This window comes from Schistocerca serialis, chromosome 8 (assembly GCF_023864345.2).
Source record: "Schistocerca serialis cubense isolate TAMUIC-IGC-003099 chromosome 8, iqSchSeri2.2, whole genome shotgun sequence".
NCBI classification, from domain to species: domain Eukaryota; kingdom Metazoa; phylum Arthropoda; class Insecta; order Orthoptera; family Acrididae; genus Schistocerca; species Schistocerca serialis.
In genome coordinates this window covers 246,541,374-246,560,990 of record NC_064645.1, presented here as the reverse complement: position 1 = coordinate 246,560,990, position 19,617 = coordinate 246,541,374, and the positions used below count along the sequence as shown (strand labels likewise).

At 36.7% G+C, this 19,617-nt stretch overlaps 1 protein-coding gene across 6 annotated transcripts in view; it reads left to right on the top strand.

The window, feature by feature from the left end:
* LOC126416139 (mesocentin-like) overlaps positions 1-19,617 on the top strand; it is a 614,335-nt gene that overhangs the window by 537,527 nt on the left and 57,191 nt on the right. For 5 of the 6 annotated variants that reach the window (XM_050083681.1, XM_050083684.1, XM_050083683.1 and 2 more), the window contains 4 exons: positions 4,382-4,567; positions 6,905-7,077; positions 8,788-8,939; positions 15,942-16,055. In XM_050083681.1, the coding sequence (XP_049939638.1) occupies positions 4,382-4,567; positions 6,905-7,077; positions 8,788-8,939; positions 15,942-16,055 (625 nt within the window). The remainder of the gene's footprint in view (positions 1-4,381; positions 4,568-6,904; positions 7,078-8,787; positions 8,940-15,941; positions 16,056-19,617) is intronic. The other variant, XM_050083685.1, reaches the window with a different exon arrangement.

Below are 19,617 nucleotides of genomic sequence, written 5' to 3'. Positions count from 1 at the left end.
AGTGTGGATGTCAGATCCCTTAATGAGGCAGGTAGATTAGAAATATAAAAAGGGGAATAGATAAAGTTAAATATAGTGGGAATCAGTGAAGTTCGGTGGCAAGAGGAACGAAACTTTTGGTCAGGTGAATACAGGATTATAAATACAAAATCAAAATAGGGGTAATGCTGGAGTAGGTTTAATAATGAATAAAAAAATAGGAGCATGGGTAAGCTACTACAAACAGCATAGGGAACACATTATTGGAGCCAAGATAGACACAAAGCCCACACCTAACACAGCAGTACAAGTTTATATGCCAACTAGCTCCGCAGATGACGAGGAGATTGAAGAAATGTATGATGCGATAAAAGTAAGCATTCAGATAGTGTGGGGAGATGAAAATTTATTAGTCATGGGGGACTGGATTTTGATAGTAGGAAAAGGAAGAGAAGGAAAAGTAGTAGGTGAATATGGAATGGGGGTAAGGAATGAAAGAAGAAGCCGTCTGGTAGAATTCTGCTCAGAGCATAACTTAATCATAGCTAATGCTTGGTTTAAGAATCATGAAAGAAGGTTGTCTATGTGGAAGAGATCTGGAGGCACTGGAAGGTTTCAGATAGATTATATCATGGTAAGACAGAGATTTAGGAACCAAGTTTTAAATTGTAATACATTTCCAGGAGCAGATGTGGACTCTGACCACAATTTATTGGTTATGAACTATAGACTAAAACTGAAGAAACTGCAAAAATTATAGTAATTTAAGGAGATGGGACTTGGATAAACTGAAAGAACCAGAGGTTGTAGAGAGTTTCAGAGAGAGTATTAGGGAACAATTGACAAGAACGGGGAAAAGAAATACAGTAGAAGAAGAATGGGTAGCTTTGATAGGTGAAATAGTGAAGGCAGCAGAGGATCAAGTAGGTAAGACGAGGGCTAGTAGAAATCCTTGGGTAACAGAAGAGATATTGAATTTAACTGATGAAAGGAGAAAATATAAAAAGCAGTAAATGAAGCAGGCAAAAGGAATACAAACATCTCAAAAATGAGATCGACAGGAAGTACAAAATGGCTAAGTGGGGATGGCTGGAGGACAAATGTAAGGATTTAGAGACGTATATCAGTAGGGTAAGATAGATACTGCCTATAGGAAAATTAAAGAGACTTTTGGTGAAAAGAGAACCACTTGTATGAATATTAATAGCTCAGATGGAAAACCAGTTCTAAGTAAAGACGGGAAAGTAGAAAGGTGGAGGGAGTATGTATAGGGTCTATACAAGGGTGATGTACTGGAGGGCAATATTGTGGAAATGGAAGAGGATGTAGGTGAAGATGAAATAGGAGATATGATATTGCGTGATGCACTGAAAGACCTGAGTTGAAACAAGGCCCCGGTAGTAGACAACATTCCATTACAACTACTCATAGCCATGAGAGAGCCAGCCCTGACAAAACTCTACCATCTGGTGAGCAAGATGTATGAGACAGGCGAAATAACCTCAGACTTCAAGAAGAATATAATAATTCCAATCTCTAAGAAAGCAGGTGTTGACAAGTGTGAAAATTACCGAACTACCAGTTTAATAAGACACAGCTGCAAAATACTAACACGAATTCTTTAGAGATGAATGGAAAAACTGGTAGAAGCTGACCTTGGGGAAGATCAGTTTGGATTCTTGGAAGATAGATTAAGGAAAGGCAAACCTACATTTCTGGCATTTGTAGACTTAGAGAAGGCTTTTGACAATGTTGACTGGAATACTCTCTTTCAAATTCTGAAGGTTGCAGGAGTCAAATACAGGGAATGAAAGGCCATTTACAATTTATGCTGAAGATAGCAGTTATAAGAGTCAGTGGACATGAAAGGGAAGCAGTTTTTGGGAAGGGAATAAGACAGGGTTGTAACCTATCTCTGATGTTATTCAATCTGTATATTGAGCAAGCAGTAAAGGAAACAAAAGAAAAATTCGGAGTGGGAATTAAAATCCATGGAGAAGAAACTAAAACTTTGAGGTTTGTCAATGACATTGTAATTCTGTCAAAGACAGCAAAGGACCTGGAAGAGCTGTTGAACTGAGTGAACAGTGTCTTGAAAGGAGGATATAAGATGAACATCAGCAAAAGCAAAATGAGGATAATGGAATGCAGTTAAACTAAATCATGAGATGCTGAGGGAATTAGATTAGGAAATGAGACCCTTAAAGTGGTAGATGAGTTTTGCTATTTGTGGAGCAAAATAACTGATGATGGTCTAAGTAGAGAGGATATAAAATGTAGACTGGCAATAGCAAGGAAAGCGTTTCTGAAGAAGAGAAATTTGTGAACATTGAGTATAGATTTATGTGTCAGGAAGCCTTTTTAAGAATATGTATGGAGTGTAGCCTTGTATGTAAGTGAAACATGGGTGATAAATAGTTTAGGCAAGAAGAGGATAGAGGCTTTCGAAATGTGGTGCTACAGAAGAATGCTGAAGATTAGATGGGTAGATCACATAACAAATGAGGAGGTATTGAATAGAATTGGGGAGAAGAGGAATTTGTGGCACGACTTGACTAGAAGAAGGTATTAGTTGGTAGGACTTGTTCTGAGGCATTGAGGGATCACCAGTTTAGTATTGGAGGGCAGTGTGGAGGGTAAAAATCATTGAGGGAGACCAAGAGATGAATACACTAAGGAGATTTAGAAGGATGTAGGTTGCAATAGGTACTTTGAGATGAAGCAGCTTGCACAGTATAGGGTAGCATGGAGAGCTGCATCAAGCCAGTCTCTGGCCTGAAGACAACAACAACAACAACAACAACAACATGATCAACACAGTCTTTTAATATTTGTCCATGAATCTTACTTGCACTTGGGAAGCTTGCAGCTCTGTGACCTTTGTAATTGATGGGAATTTTTACATTTTTTAGACATTTCAAAATGTATAAGAAACAAAATTTTTCAAGTAACGTGTCTCAGCAGCAGGAGTGTTGTTGATTCTGTGAGCAATATTGTTTCATAACTTTTCTCATCCAAGCTAATACTCTACATTATCACTATGTTGTATTGGTTATTTCCTCTTGTCATTCGTTTTCAAATACCTGGACCCAAATCTTTCATTACTCTCTACATAGTCCATTTGCTTTCATTAAAAGTTTTGGTTTCTTTCGTATTACAAACACTATACAGGGCACTATTCCTCTGGTTTGTTTGTGCAGCATTTGGTGTGATTGCTTACCACTGAAAGTAAACACTACAAGGGCAAAATAATCACCAAGCTGGAACAGTGTGACTGAAATAAACAGTAAGCTGTACGATCGCAGCACAGTCTGCACAGAACAAAGGCAAGAATGTCACTGATGCATGATAGGCTGTGAGTGATGAGTGGATCAGACCTTGTCCTGCCTTGACAGATGCCCTGAACTCGTAATTGTATCAAAGAAATGTTCATTCAAGAAAAATAAATTATGAGCCAAGTTTCAGGCCAGTACTTACCTTCAGGAGGAAAAATTTGTAGTACTGCCGATAGACACACATAACATTAAAATGGACATGCTATCTAGCTTTTGGAACTCACATTTTCTTCATAGGTGAAAAGAGAAGGGGTTAGGTGGAGTGGGGGTGGGAGCTGGGGGGGGGGGGGGGGCCTCACTTGTAGTGAGACAAAAACTTTGACTACTACTGTCCTCACCACAGGTTGATCTCTCTGATCCTGGTGTCTGACTGAACTGTCATTTCTGTTTAACCTTCCCCAAACTATCCCTTCAAATCCCCTAAGAAGGATCTGTTAGTTCCAGAAGCTAGGTAGTATCTCACTTTTGTATGTGTCTGTCGGCAGAATGGCGCATTTTCCTTGTGAAAAGTAAGCAATGCTCAGCAATTCTGTCTTATTATTTGTTTATACACTGTCTGTAGTCTGGAGCATATTGCATTGAATTATGCTGGTATCATAAAAGTTTTTCTTCAAAACTTACTTTTGGCAAATGTTGATAAAGTACTTACATAAGATCACATGGTGTGCAGTTTTAATTATTGATTTGTTACTTCAGTTGATTTATTAAGTTAATCTATCAAAAAATACATTGAAATATCGTAATGTAACTCCAATTACTGTTCCGCTTGCGTATTTAAATTGCCCACTGTGAAAAATGTTTTGTGGCTCAAATTTAAATCTTGAAGATAGTAGAATGAATTTTCACTTTGCAGCGGATCACTTGCTGGTTTGAAAATGCCTGACAGATTAAAACTGTGTGATGGATCTGGACTCAAACCTGGAAACTTTATTTTTTTTAAAGATATTGGTTATGCACTGCAAGATATCATTGTTGCTCTAGTTTTTCTCACTAGAAGTTTCAGCAAATAATTAAACACATGCAGAAATATACTGTATTTGCAATTATTCTTCTGATATGTTGCACAGGTTACGGATTAACCGGTTTGCGTGGCCAAAGATCCTGAAAATTTCATATAAGAGGCACAATTTCTATATAAAGATCCGTCCTGGTGAATTTGAACAGTATGAATCAACCATTGGTTTCAAGCTGGCCAACCATCGAGCTGCTAAAAAGCTATGGAAGGTTTCTGTGGAACATCACACTTTCTTTAGGTATGTGTTTTAATATGAGAGATGTAACTATAATTTTAGTTTATTGGAAATATTTTTACAGTTAATAACTATAATTTTAATTTATTGCAAACATTTTACAGTTATTTGTAAATTGTAATATCTGTCTTGAAAATAATGTCAAATGCATCTTCAGATCAGTTAATTGTATGTTCAACAAAATGTAGAGCTTTGCTACAAGCTATAAAAAGTTATCCATTTTTCTGTAGTTAAATGTCTTTGATTGTTGAGATGCTCATGTTAGCTGACTTTGACCTTCAATATAGAATTACTGCTGACTTAGTCTTCACCATACTTCAATTTATGAATGCTGGAATGCGCAGAAATAAGTGTAAGAACTTGGGGTGTAACTTTTATTACAACTGTATTACCCATGAGCTAAGATGTACTATTCTTATTTTCAGCACTATACAACAGTTTTGCACAATGAACATTAGTATACAGTTGATAATTGTAAGAACTTGGGGAGTAACTTTTATTACAAATGTGTTACTCATGAGCTAAGATGTACTATTCTTATTTTTAGCACTATACAACAGTTTTGCACCATGAAAATTAGTACACAGTTGATAAGAGCACTAACATTTACAACATGTGCTTATAGACTTTAGGGGGGGGGGGGGTAAATCTCTTCATGAGGCGTCAGTGATTGGGCTACGCTACTTTACTGAGGTGTAGATTGAGAAAGACAATGGCAACTGCTGTCTATTCTCTGCTCAGGAAACTCCATGCATCTACAATTGAGGCGGATACTACAATATTATGAAAAGGAAAGTTGCTACGGCACAACAAAAACACAGTCACAATATAAGCTTTCAGCCAACCAAGCCTTTGTGGAAAGTAGACGACTGACACACACACACACACACACACACACACACACACACACACACACACACACACACAAAAATGCAAATGCTGCTCACACTTGCACTTGGACAAAGGCCTTGTTGGCCGAAAGCTTATATTGTGACATTCTTTTTGTTGTGCCTATTTGTGACTCAGCGTCTCTGCTATATTGTGAGTAGCAACTTTCCTTTTCGTAATATTGTTACATTCCATCCTGGATTTTCCATTGTTAGAGGAAGATGTTTGTTGAATATGAAGGCCAAGGAGGACAGTATGTGTTTTTCATGGAGGACATCCTGTATAGTCCCCTTTTGAAATTATGGTACAGTATAAGCATGGTAAAGAGCCAGATTTTATAGATCCATAGATCTCAAGTTCATCCCTGATAAGTCTTTAGGATTTTTATGTGTCACATATCACTTCATTCGCCTCTGACAGTGTTTGTTGTTGTAATAGATGCTGAGCTGCTTTGTAATTTGGAGTTCACTTTAAACTTTAGGTTCCCCTGTAGCTTGCTGGGTAAGACAGTTCAAAGATCAGAGGAACGGACATGGAATACCACTTTCAGTAGGACCATGCCCAGTAAAGTGTTATGATTTTCAAACCAGTTGTCAGATTTATGACAGCTTTACCTTTTTTGAAGTATAGTGTAGTTGATGTGAGATATGAGAAATACATCTGTGGGCTCTTAAATGCCATTGGAAAGGATACCAAACCGTGTCACTCAAAGCTGGGATGAGCATTTTTCTAAAAAAGGCTTACACCCCTCATGGTTTGCCATTCTAGATGTATATAGAATGTTTCTAAATTTTACAGACTTCTACAGTATCCAAAGGACGTTGGAGTGGTAATGGTTTGATTAGAAACTCATGTCTGGGTATCATGAATAGTAATGGATTTGTCACGCTTGCCTGTAACCGCTCTCTCTTCTGATAATGTTTTGTACACAAAGAAAACCAGTTTGACAGTTACTGGTGTTTTTTATACAATTTTTTTGTGGAATATTTGGATGGTACATGAAGAACTTTCATTTGTACTGCTCTTGCTATAACACTATGATTTATTTTATTTGTTTACAAGCTCTCTCTTTTTGTGCTTGGGGAACAACACAGAAATTTAGTCTTAACCCGATAAAGAAAGCCACTTTTTTGAATATGGCAATACCTTAAAAATTATGGAAATAATGCAAATGAAATATCTGTGAAAGGAAAGGCAAAATAGGAAACCTTTCAATTGAATGGCAATACCTTAAAAATTATGGAAATAATGCAAATGAAATATCTGTGAAAGGAAAGGCAAAATGGGAAACCTTTCATTGACACCTATCCAGCATATAGTGTAGGGGCTGAAGTAGATAGAATGTAATACTTATGAGATGTTTAAAACTTTTTGTTACTGTAAATAAGGAAGTTTGTGAAAATATCTTACTAACTTGGTGACATTAGGTATTGACAAAATCTTGACTTTCAGACTTATGACACCTGAACCAACACAAAAATCAGGCTTATTCCCACGTTTTGGATCAAAATTCCGTTACTCTGGCCGGACACATTATGAGACTAAAAAGGCACTTATAGAAAGGCCTGCTCCACGGTTTGAACGCAGCCTGAGTGGTCGAGCTCTCACCTCACGAAGCATGGATGGTAAGCCGAGAATGAAAGACTTTTTTTCACGTGTGTTATGTAACCTAACTGTGAGAGAAAATTGTGCAGTCAGTGACAGTTTCTTTGAATGAACAATATGTTTTTCTGTCAATAGTTTTAGGTTCCAAAGCTCAATTTTAAATGCTGGCACACATTTCCTATGCAAAGTTCCTTATTTCACATGTATAAAAAGTGTCCTTTACCTGAAGAACACAATGTTGGATTGATCCTTTCCTGTTTTTGTATGTGTTGTTTTATATGTCTTTATTATTTAGTCATTTATTATAGAGAGGATTGTACATAAGAGGAAATAAAATGAGCTGCTACTTTATACTGTGCACCATGATGAAATGTGAAGTTGTTTTAGTTTAACTGTAGCACTTCTACTCACCATATTACACATCTTTGACCACTTATACTGTTCAGTATTCTTTAGTTTGTATTCTTACACATCCCGTACCCAACTACTTCTTCCTCACAGTTCCAGAAGGAGGTCACTATTTCTCGTGCAACTTTAAAATCTTTGTTGCTGAGAATGTTCATTATACGTTTGTCATTCTGCCTGTTGAGAACAGTGCTTTTTTTCCCTCAGTAATTATTCAATGAGAATATGTTTCAAGTATTATTTTTTCATATTCATAATGAAAAGAAAAACATGCATGAAAATTACAGGCAATAAAAGAATATTATCTAGGTGTGAGCTGTTGATTCAAGAACAGTTTAGGCAAGGGGCAAGTTTAAAAACATTGTTGATTGTTTGGATCCTGGAATTTTTGGAGCTTTTTTTCTTGGAGAAAAGAGAAATATAAGAAATTAACAATAGAAGGTGCTGACAAAAAGGGAAAGTTTCTCCAAAAATTGAATCAGGAGAATCCGCCTTGCTCTCCTATTCTGTTTATATTCTGCTTTTAATTTTCTTTCCATTTGTGTCTTCCATGTTTTCAAATATTCTTTGTTTTAGACAGGGGTACTTTTCAGTGTATTCTATGTCTCAAATGTAGAAATTCAGTCATATATATATTAACAAGACTCTCCTCTTCTACTGCAAATGTTACTGACTTATTTCAATCTTTGATAACTTTGATCCTACTAAATGTAAATGACGCTGTGGAATCTCAGCATACAGTAGCACATTTTAATACCTACACAAAGGGTGATGATGGCCCCAATTGTACTGTACAATCTATTATTGTGGTGCTTCTGTCGGAAGTAACAGGACAAAGGAAAAGATAGATGGAAAGACATTGATATAAAGAAACTATGTACTCCACTGCTGAAGCTGTCAATTTATTTGTGTTCCACAGTGTTGGCTGATATTGACCATTCAGTTATTTTCGGTTTCACCTAGGAACATGTCAATGTAAAAAGATCATCGAAAAGAAAATGGGGACTAAAATTATAATATCATTGGCACTTTATAACAGATTGTACATTACTATTGGGGCTATCATCTCTCTGTATTCGTATTGATATATTCCTTGGTACACTTGAAAATCACCGTACAGTTGAAATTAGCCAATTGTTTCATTTAAATTGACAGTCTAAGTAGGAAAAAAGATTGACTTATTGTTGCTGTGGATCTAAATATGAAGAAATAAAAAATATACCAATGTTAGTATGTGGAATCATAGCACGCAATAATTTAATTTTGGTAGCTGAAACTGAACTTAAAATAAAAGATTTAACTGTCTTTTTTTTCACACAATGTAGCCCTATCAGGGCCAGGAAGACTGCAGGCAGAAAATGCCAGTGATGCCAACAAACGCCATACAATGTCGCACCCACCCGATCACTTTCCTGATATGGAACCAGCACGCCCTGTGAAGGAGCTCAAGGAGAAGGAGGAGAAGATAAAGGACAAGGTAATTGATGTGATAGTGAATATATCAGAGACTTTTAAGAGCCAGTATTGCTGCTTACAAACAACTTGTTTTTTTTACTAACATTGTATGTCACATTTAATTGCAGAAAGCAAATAATGAGTTCATTCCCATTAATATTTTGTGATGAGCATGCTTATTGTGGTTCTTTGGTTGAAGAAACTAAAAGGGTAGTTTCTGGATTTATGGTAAAATATTTAATTTATATTTACTTCTTCATGAAAGTGCAATGCTATAGTGTCTTTCATAATGGAAGCAAATTTGACAGGTGGTCAGAATATTTAAAAATTGCTACAGAAGAGCAAAAGAGGTGGGGAGGGAGGATAGAAAATGGAAGCATATGAGGAAATGAAAAGAGCTTAAGAGCTTAAAAAGGTACTTCGAGAGAGAAATGGAGAGGCTACAGTGACACCAGTACTATTTTTGATTTGCCATTGTCTCACACTAGGAAATTGCTTGGAAATGTATTTAATAGTATTTTTGAAAGTAATTTGCCAGTACATAACCCTTCTGATCGTATTTAGACAGCAGCCATAATTGTCTCACTTGCCAAACAGTAATTACGAAGAAACCATTAACCTATGTTTTTGATCTTACAAGTAATCGTCTACTTTGTTGGTAGGTTTCATTTCAGGCAGTGTAAGAACAAATTGTGATAAGTAACTATATGGCCACATACTGACTGAAGTGGCCCAGTGGTAAGACATTGAACTCACATTTAGGGAGAGTAGGGTTCAATATCCCATGCAGCCATCCAGATTTAGATTTTCCTATATCACTTAGGTGATTATTGAAATGCTTTCTTTGCAAAAGACATGGCAGATTTCCTTCACATACTGACAAATCTTATCTTCTGTTCCATCTCCAATGATCTCATTATGAATAAGACTTTAAACTGTAATCTTCCTTCCCACATGGCAACAATTCATATCTAATTACTCCTCTTGCAGTATCAGTGTAGCCAAATATTCCATCTCATGCTAAAATACTTATAAAGACTGAGTTACAGTATTGTCTACCTGTGGTTGGTGGAAAGAACAAGTGAGGCAAGAATAGTTATTTGAAGTTGCCAGCTATAATACAAAACACTCAACACCATGCCTAAGAACGTAAAAGGGTGGTTGATTTAAGAGGACATTTTCATTTTTTATTTTGGTTTAGTTCTTCATTGTGAGGATAATTTCTTCTTGTATCCCCCAGGCTCACAAGTCTAATTAGAGGTGTTACCAATGTATACTCCTTATTCACCTTTCACATTATGCTCCCTTTTCTATACTACATCATTCAAGTGATTCTTCATTGTGAAGATAATTTTTCTTGTGTCCCCCAGCCTCACAAGTCTAATTAGAGGTGTCACCAATGTATACTCCTTATTCACCTTTCACATTATGCTCACTTTTCTGTCCTACATCATTCAAGTGCTGAGACAACAATTGTTGGTCCTGAACTACTTTTAAGGTTTGATAACATAGTAATTATGATGATGACAACAACAGTAGTAATAATGCCAATAATAATATAAAACTTGTGTTAATTGCACAGCTGCCATGATACTCATGTATGTACATGGTAGGCCATGTGGTCATGTTGTATGCAATATTACACAAGGACAGAGGCCTACTACTCTAACCCATTTATGGTGTATTATTAAGGACCCAGTATTGGCCCTATAATGCAATATTTTGTTGCATGTGCAGCCCAGTGCCTGTTATGATATTTTTGTTTAACGGTATATCCTTCATTGTGGAGGGGGCATACACACTCAAATGTATCATCAACAGAGTTGCTCAATTCACTTCCTCAGGTTTTGAGAGGAAGTGAGATAGTGTCATATCATATGCAATTAGAGGACCTCCTCCTTGTATCTGTCATTCCATTGAACATTTCAGTTCATTCAGTTTGTCAGAAGAAGCAGTTGAAATATATAGGGACAGATCTTTGAAAATATTAATGCCACAATGTACATATGCTGCATTCTAAAATAGCAGATGCTTCAGAAGACACAGTCATTTCAACAAGTACTTAATAGCGAGGATTAACTTACTACACTTAGCTGCTGTGATGTACCATGAAAAAAATGCAAATTAGATTATGACCTTGTTTAATATTTGCATGCTGGAGTGAATCTACAATGTCGGAGGAAGATCATGAGGTAGCATGCGAAAATATTTTTGTTGTACGAGTGAAATCTTTTATTCAAGCTTTGTAGATTGTGTTATTATAACAGAATCCTTGATACAGGGTTTTCTGCACCAATATTGTGGAACATCCTCTATAACATATCTTAGTTCAAATATTTTTATTATTATTGCAATGCGAGTGCCACTGTGAAAGTGGAAACTGTGTGCTGTAGCATACAATAAATGCACATAGTAGCTAGTAATATTGGCCCTGTACTTTGCATTCTAATTTAATCTGTGCATGTGGTTACCCATGCAGGCAGTGAGAAACAAAGTGGGAACACATTCTTCAAAGTCTGTCGACCTGATAATGTAGGTCTCACTTCATGTTATACATGATGAAAACTGTTACAACTGTAACTGTTTGACAATTCATGATAAATACAAGCTGCCTTCAGTCACGAAATGCATTCTTATTGATCCACTAATACACTAATAATAAAAACGTATAAGGGAATCACCATTACAATAATGTATGGGGGGGGGGGGGGGGGGGTGGAGAGAAAGAAAAAAATCAATGACTCCACACTTATATTTCAGAACAAAGTGAGAAATGTTTTTAGTAAATGTTACTGCTAGTTGACAGGGCACCAAGCTAAGAACTTGAGTACAATGAACCCAATTTCTCTCAGATTAAGAGCGCAAATGAAGGTACACAACATCAGTGAGCTGGTAAGACCTATTGTTACTTGAGCAATGTGAAAGGGTATCTAGTTTGCTGGAAGAAACTTTAATAAATCATTTTAGTTAAAAAAAATGTTTGATCAGATCAGCATGTACAACACACCTTATCACCACAGTACACGTACGCATGCTGCCTCTACATTATTGTTGCAGATAGCATTCACTTGCCTGTGTTGGAGAACAGCCTCAAACAGGTATCACTTAAAAAAGTGAGCAAAACTGATTGATAAGCCGAGTATAAAAATTAGAAACAAAACTCAACCCCTACAAGGAGGAAAAATTCCACAGAAAAGTATGTCAGAAGATAAAATCAAACAATGGAAAATCCGGGATGGAATGTAACAGTATAATGAAAAGGATACTGGCTACTCACCAGAGATGCTGATTCGCAGATAGGCACAACAAAAAGACTGTCACAGCCAACACACACACACACACACACACACACACACACACACACACACACACACACACACACGCCTGCAAATGCAACTCGCACACTTGACCACAGTCTCTAATGGCTGAAGCTAGACTACAAGCAGCAGCGCATGATGGGAGAGGCAACTGGTTGGGGGTAAGGAAGAGTCTAGGGCGGGGAGGGGGAGGGATAGCGGGATGCGTTGGAGAGAGGGTAGGGCAGCTAGATGCAGTTGGGACGTTAGATGGAGGGGTGAGTGGGCGGGGGAGGAGGGGGGGCGTTAGTGGAGAAGGAGAGAAGTGAAAAGACTGGATGTGCTAGTGGAATAGTGGGCTATGTAGTGCTGAAATGGGAACAGGGAAGGGGCTAGATGGGTAAGGACAATGACTAACGAAAGTTAAGGCCAGGAGGGTTACGGGAACGTAGGATATCTTGCAGGGAGTGTTCCCTCTGCAACAAGAAGATAGTGGCACAAACATTGTTGCAAATTCCACCTTACATACTGCATTGGTGAAAATGTTAGAAGTTTCTACACATATTTCAATGAGAATGTGGATGTATTTCATCTGAAATATTTTGAGAAATCATCAACAGCTAAACAGAAGTAGACCTCTGGGCATACAGTAACCAGTACAGTAAGTACAAAGAAAACAAGAGGAGCAATTGTAATATTTTGGAAGATCCAGAAATTAATGTACTCTTAATAGCATGCTAATGAAAATACTGAGTGTAATGGGTACATCATTATTGCATTGTTGCAAATTATGTCTGCAATTTGACAGAGATAATTTGCAATAGTACAAAATGGGATACAATTAGCTTTCTGAGAAACCTGTCAAAAATGTGACCTGTGGAATTGACAGTGACTTAAGTGTATTTCCAGCGCTGCATTTAAATATCTTCAGAATTAATTTTAACTTGATCAAAATTTACAATGTATAAATGTATGTGGTTAACACGAGATGCAGTAGTCCTCTGTGACCGTTAAGAAGCATCTGAAGATGAAGCCCCAAGGTGCGAAATCCACTGTGCATAAATCAATAAAAAAAACTGTTGACTAATGGCAGCTTTTATTTATCGCTGGCATGTAGTTTTCGTTTTACATCTGCCTTAAAGTGAAAATGAACTCGTGACTATCTTACATGTACTGACCATCTTCCGTAATTGCAACACTGAATTGCTATGCCCTTAAAATTTAAACACAGGTTATGGGGAAAAATAAACATATCAGTTAGGATGAGGAAATATGACAACTGGCCAAATGGAGGAGATTATAATTTCTGGGCAGACACATAAAATAATGGTGATTATTGTAGGAAGGCTATTGAAATTGCATTGTTAATGCACACACTGTGTGTGTGTGTGTGTGTGTGTGTGTGTGTGTGTGTGTGTGTAAGAATAGTTCAGTAAATGAGTTACAAAAGAATAGTTCAGTAAATGAGTTACAAAAGTCAGCATTTTTTATGTGTCTGTGTGCTACTCTATGCTTTTTTCTGTGTGGAGAACAATTCCCTTTCCATGTCTTCACACATTTAAAAAGAAGCCAGTATTGCAAGATGTTCTAAAATTAGCATTGACCACTGTGTCCTTTATGCAGCTGACACCCTTATTGTATCGTGAGTGACTGGTTTCTTTGCTCTGCAGAGAGATATTGATGACTGTGGGAAAGATGGAAAACCAATGAGTTTGTTCATAATCAAAAGAAATTTATGTTGGAAACAAAGAAATAATCTCTTTATCCTGGAGCTAAGTATATAAAGAGCAATCATAAAGCTTTTCTTCCTGTTCATGTTCACTGCAGAACAAGACGAATTTTTTAAAATATTTTGGTTTTTCTCTTCATTTTGACTATCCAGTGCCTTTCTTGTCAAACTGGAAATTTTGATCCAGCTACAAAGATGAAATAGTGGAAATGACCTAATCACTGTATTGCAACTGCTCTACACACAAAATGTGATTCAAATGTGGGAAGAGGGATAATCTGTGGTTTTACACAATAGAGGATATTGCAATGTTTTCTGGCTATTTACAGAACAATATATGCTCTTCGGACTTAATGAATGTTGAGTGACTGTAAAGTGCTGCATAAGAACATTGCACTTTTTTATTTTATTTTTTAAAGTAATAACATGCAATTGTTCTAAAGACTTTTATGAAACCAAATGAATTCAGTATCCTTGGTGAAGTGAAGTACTACAAGAAAATTGACAAAGTCTTGTTCTGCTTCAGTGTTTGACTTGTACTTTGCTTGGGAGCAGCGAACCTTTCCATTTTGATCTTGTTAAAACATATAATGAACATTTGCGGTTAAGGTGATGTCTTCAGATGTTTTATCAAAGTTGTCAGTTAGTCAAATGTCCTACATGCTGACAACTTCATTTTTGGAATGCATTACTAAGTTATTGTAACAATATTTTGAAAGGATAGTTGCTACTCGCCATATAGTGGAGATAGATGCTGAGTCACAGATAGGCACAACAAAAAGACCGTCAGAAAGTGAGCTTTCGACCAATGAGGCCTGTGTCAAAAACACACACACACAAACACAACACACACACACACACACACACACACACACACACACATGACAATGAGTTTCTGGCAGCTGAAGGCAGACTTATATGTGAGTTGCATTTGCGTGCGTGTGCGTGTGCGTGTGCGTGTGTGTGTGTGTGTGTGTGTGTGTGTGTGTGTGTGTTCTCTGTTTTCGACAAAGACCTTATTGACTGAAAGCTCACTTTGCATCTGCACTATACGGTGAGTAGCAACTATCCTTTTCATAATATTGTTACATTCCATCCTGAATTATCCATTGTTTGATTATTTTTACCCTTAGCACAATTTCGTCAGTGGTTACTTCGCAGTCTTCAAGGATTAGCTGATCATTTTTACAGGAAAGATAATTGTATGAGCAGTTGATGATAATTATCATTTCAGTGTGGTTGTATTGCTGATTAAATCATAAGGCTGACTGTCCCAAAAGCTGCATGAACGCTAGATATGTTTCACATTGAAGACTGGGTAAGTGATTAAAAAAATGGGGTTCATACGAAGCGAAGAAATAGAAAAATGGTTTACACTTAAGACTGGTGAGTTATTTAAAAGAATAAACTGACATATTTGGTAGTGAAATGTGTAGAGTGAGAGGGCTATTAGATCATTATTGTAACAAGACTTACAAATAAGTCAGAGTTTTGACTTTCATTCTAGAGGGAACTGTGACCAGAACAAAGTTAACTTAATGCACTTTGTCTGTACAGCTATCACCTGAGTAATGATTTCTGCTGCTGTGTATTTAGGATTCCTTATTGGTCATTCTTACTAACAGGAAGTCACCAAAGCAGTTGCATAAACCAATGTTATATTATGCTTGTGATTCATATAACTAACTTCATAGCCAAATTAATTCAAATTCAGTTTCATAACATTTGTGGGTTTTGTAAAAGTGGATTGTAAGTATAGTTATTTCTAAAATTAATTCTGGTTTAGTAAAGTTCAATACGTTTATTTTCAATATCACTTTATGATAACTTTTTACTAATATTCTGGCTCCCACTTTGTAAAAATACCATTGCCTGCTACTTTTAACTGTACTAACATCCCCATGCAGACCACACCCTTCCCATCCTTCTGTATTAATTTCCTTGTGGAGGTAGCTAGTTGTGGCATGCATGCTGTGTATGTTATAACTACCGGTGGCAGCTGGAGCGCAAGTCGAGCACAGGGACGACATCTGCCAGCAGCAGCAGTTCGATGGAGGGCGAATATGAAGCTGCATCAGGAAGAGCAGACGACTCGCAGGATGACAAGCCGAAGGTAGAAGAGCTGGATTGTACAGTGTGGGAGTGTGCTTTCCTGGCCTCCAAATGCACCTGGTTGTGAGAATGGCAAGGGAGAACTTAGGATTCTACAGCTAAACAGATCCTGTGAAAGGAAATCTTATTATCATTTTTGAGTGTGGTATGAGAGTAGAGACATTGTGAATGAAATCATGTTTCATGATTCTCTTAGTTACTGAATTTTGTAGTGGTATCACTTTCCCTTTTAGGGATTTACAAGGAATATAGAAATACTAACTCACCAACAGTGTGTTTATGGAGGCGGTAGACTGCACGTGGGGGGGGGGGGGGGGGGGGGGGGGGGGGTGGAACCTCCTACTCCTCCTTCCTCTTAACTTCAGATGTAGTTTATGGGGCACTTGTTAACCTGGACCCAGACTCTTTTTTGACGTTACAAATAATAGTGTGGAGAATGACATAATTTATCACTGAAAAACTGAAAAAAATTAAAATCTCTATAAATTCTCACAAAGTAATCCCAAATTTTCAGTAACAATGTTCAGCTTCGATTCAGTGTATTTCTACCATTTAATAATAATAATAATAATAATAATAGCCTGCCACTGTTTTAAATTTTGTAATGGAGGTTGTCCAGCCTTTCCCGAAAGAACTTATTATATATGCATTTCAGGAAAATTTTCTCTAGTTTTGCGTTTCTCATACTGCTGAAAACCAAGCCCCATTTACACTGGACATAGCTCGCTTTCCACAAAAGCAGCTGACATTCCTGTTTGTCAGCAGTGAAAGTGAGATTTGAACCAACTTTGGGCTGAGAATAGCCACTATAACAATACCTCAGTTGTGAGTATTAGTGTCAGAGTTATGAGCTTTTGTGCTGGCTTGCAACTGTGATCAAGTTAACTGTGATACAGTAAAAAATACGAGTAGCATTGATTCATTGTCGCAAACTAGCACAAGTTCTTTACACTGGATTGACAATCTTTTTTATATAAGACATCTTCCAAACCCTCACCTGTAGTGAAGACTTGTTTGTTTATCCTCCACAGTAGCCAATGTACCATTTAGCTTTTATGAGTATGTGTTCACATCTCAAATATATTGGCTCATTACTCCTTTTCTTTCTTTACTTGTAGTGCACGCATTCACCCTATCAGTTGCAAGTGGTCGTGAATTTTTGTAATTGTTAGATTTGAATCACTGGAAAGATATTTCTACCCAGCCAAACAGGCTCACAGAGAAAGTGGCATGTTAAAAGATTTTGCTCTATAAGTGTTATGTGTGCTATCCAACTTCAGTAGATTATTCACTTGTTTGTTCATAATGTAATACAGTCTCTGGTCTTAGCAGAGAACTGTTGTGTGTGTGTGTGTGTGTGTGTGTGTGTGTGTGTGTGTGTGTGTGCGCGCGCGCAGGAACAGGGATTCGAATGTACTTAGGCGTTTGTGGATGTGGATTGAACTGCTTGGAGCTATAGATTTAAAACATCAAGGACATTGGCACTGATGATCATTAGGGATATTAATTCACAAGGACTCTTGTGATACATGTATACAGCCAGGTGTTGAAGAGGCCAGAGTGAGGCAAATATAGTGCTTTGAATGTCATAGAATAAAATAGATGCTGTGTACTTTGTGGCTGACAGTTTGCTTACAGCATGAACATTGGTATGTGTTGAAATGAAATTTTGCATTGTTACCTCTGTTTCAGTTTCCTTCTTTTAAGACTGTTTGATCTTGGTTTGAGGATTTATGTATTATTGCATGCACTTTGTCTTTATTTTGTCTGGTAGGATAATTACTGTGCATTTGCTTTAAATTACTTAAAAGTTTTGTGGAAGAATGAAGTTTTAATTTGATTGAAATTACACATATTTATTTGTATTTCAAGGTAACCCAGTACTCTATTTTAAACATACTTTATAAAGGATTGCATAAATCTGTCCATTGTCTACCAATGTTTTAGTTGTTAGGTACACATTTAGTAGTAGTGCAGGGTTCCAGAAACACAAATGGTTTTTTAGTAATTTTCTTTGTTTTTAATTTCACTGGTATGTCATAACATGTTTAAGTAATGAAGGTGACAGGATATACAGTAAATAACATTTCAGAAATTCACCTTATATGCATGCAACTGTTTGCTTTCTGTATATTTTGTTTTCTTGTGAGTATGAGAGGCAAAATCACAGTGAATGTGAGAGTAGTTTTCTGACTATTTGAGTTGAATAAAGACTGCATTTACCTCTTTTTTTGCATTTTGTGGTGCTAGTATCATTTTTAAACACTTCAGTAAGTACAGACACAACTATTAATAACTAAGAAAAAAACTATTGCCGTTTTTACTGCAATAACATTCCTGCCTTACCCTCTCAGCTGGAAAAAATAAATACCTTTCAAGAATTTATTTGTGTTTTGTACTTTCAATTTGATGACACATCATCCACTTCTTCACTTTTTCCACATGTCTTTTACAACTAATGATGTATTGTTGCTATTACCAATCATCTAAATGACAGACTTGCTCTGTTGTTCTCCCTGCTATCAGTTTTATAATGCTGTATGCCTATAAACACAAACCATATTTTGCTACCCCCTCTTCTTGTAGACAGTGTCCCACTTGTCTTTTGTTATTGGTGGGTTTATAATTGTGGCTGCCTTACGATGATTTCCATTTTATGACATCTATATCCTGATGAGATTTAAAAGCTTTTCTCGTAGTTACTGTATCTACAATATTTACTCTGCCCTTTATCAGTCCAGTTAAGTTTTAAACAAATATGGGGTGAGCCAGCTGTTCAGCTGTAGTTGATTAATATGCGATATGTACTTAAAATAACATGAGTGGTAGCTCAGTATTTAGAAAAACATATGGGCTGTTACATGTGTGTATGCAGCAAGTATCAATGATCAATGAGCTACAATTGAGTGGCTGCCATTCCTCATTTTTGTTTATTGTTGCTATCCTGAAGTTTCCATTGTTGCAACACGTAACTTTTAATATGGCTATACAGCACATCTTTCAGTTACTTTCAACTCAGTTGTTAAGTTTCACATCATATTGCACTGAGCTACAAAAATACAGCTTGACTAACATCTTTATTTCTGCAGAATATGAGACAGCAAAGAATTTCTCCTTTTGAAAATTTTTTCCTTGGGGGGAAAATCAGTGCTACATCTCATACTTACTTTGACAATATTGTGTAACATTCAACGTCCTTTATCCTCTTTGCAAACTCTTTTTGTCTGTAAGGATTGTGATGAGACTATAATCCCTAATTTCTGTTTTCTTATTTCTTATCCAAAAAAGAAAAGTTTTGATATTTAACAAAACCTTACATGTTCATCATGTCCCTTTATGTGTCACTGAGACACGTTCCTCGCAAAATTCCTTTTTTATGACGTCTGAATATTCTGTCCGTTATCAGTGGGTTATCAATTTTACAAGGCGGTAGCAACCTTTTCATTTGCAGAAGTCTTCATAATCACTTTGTCTGTTTGCGCATCTTCTTGGTAATGTAAAAAAATAGGTAATGTCTGCCTCTTCAGAAAATGATTATTTAGGAAATACTTACATGTGGATGT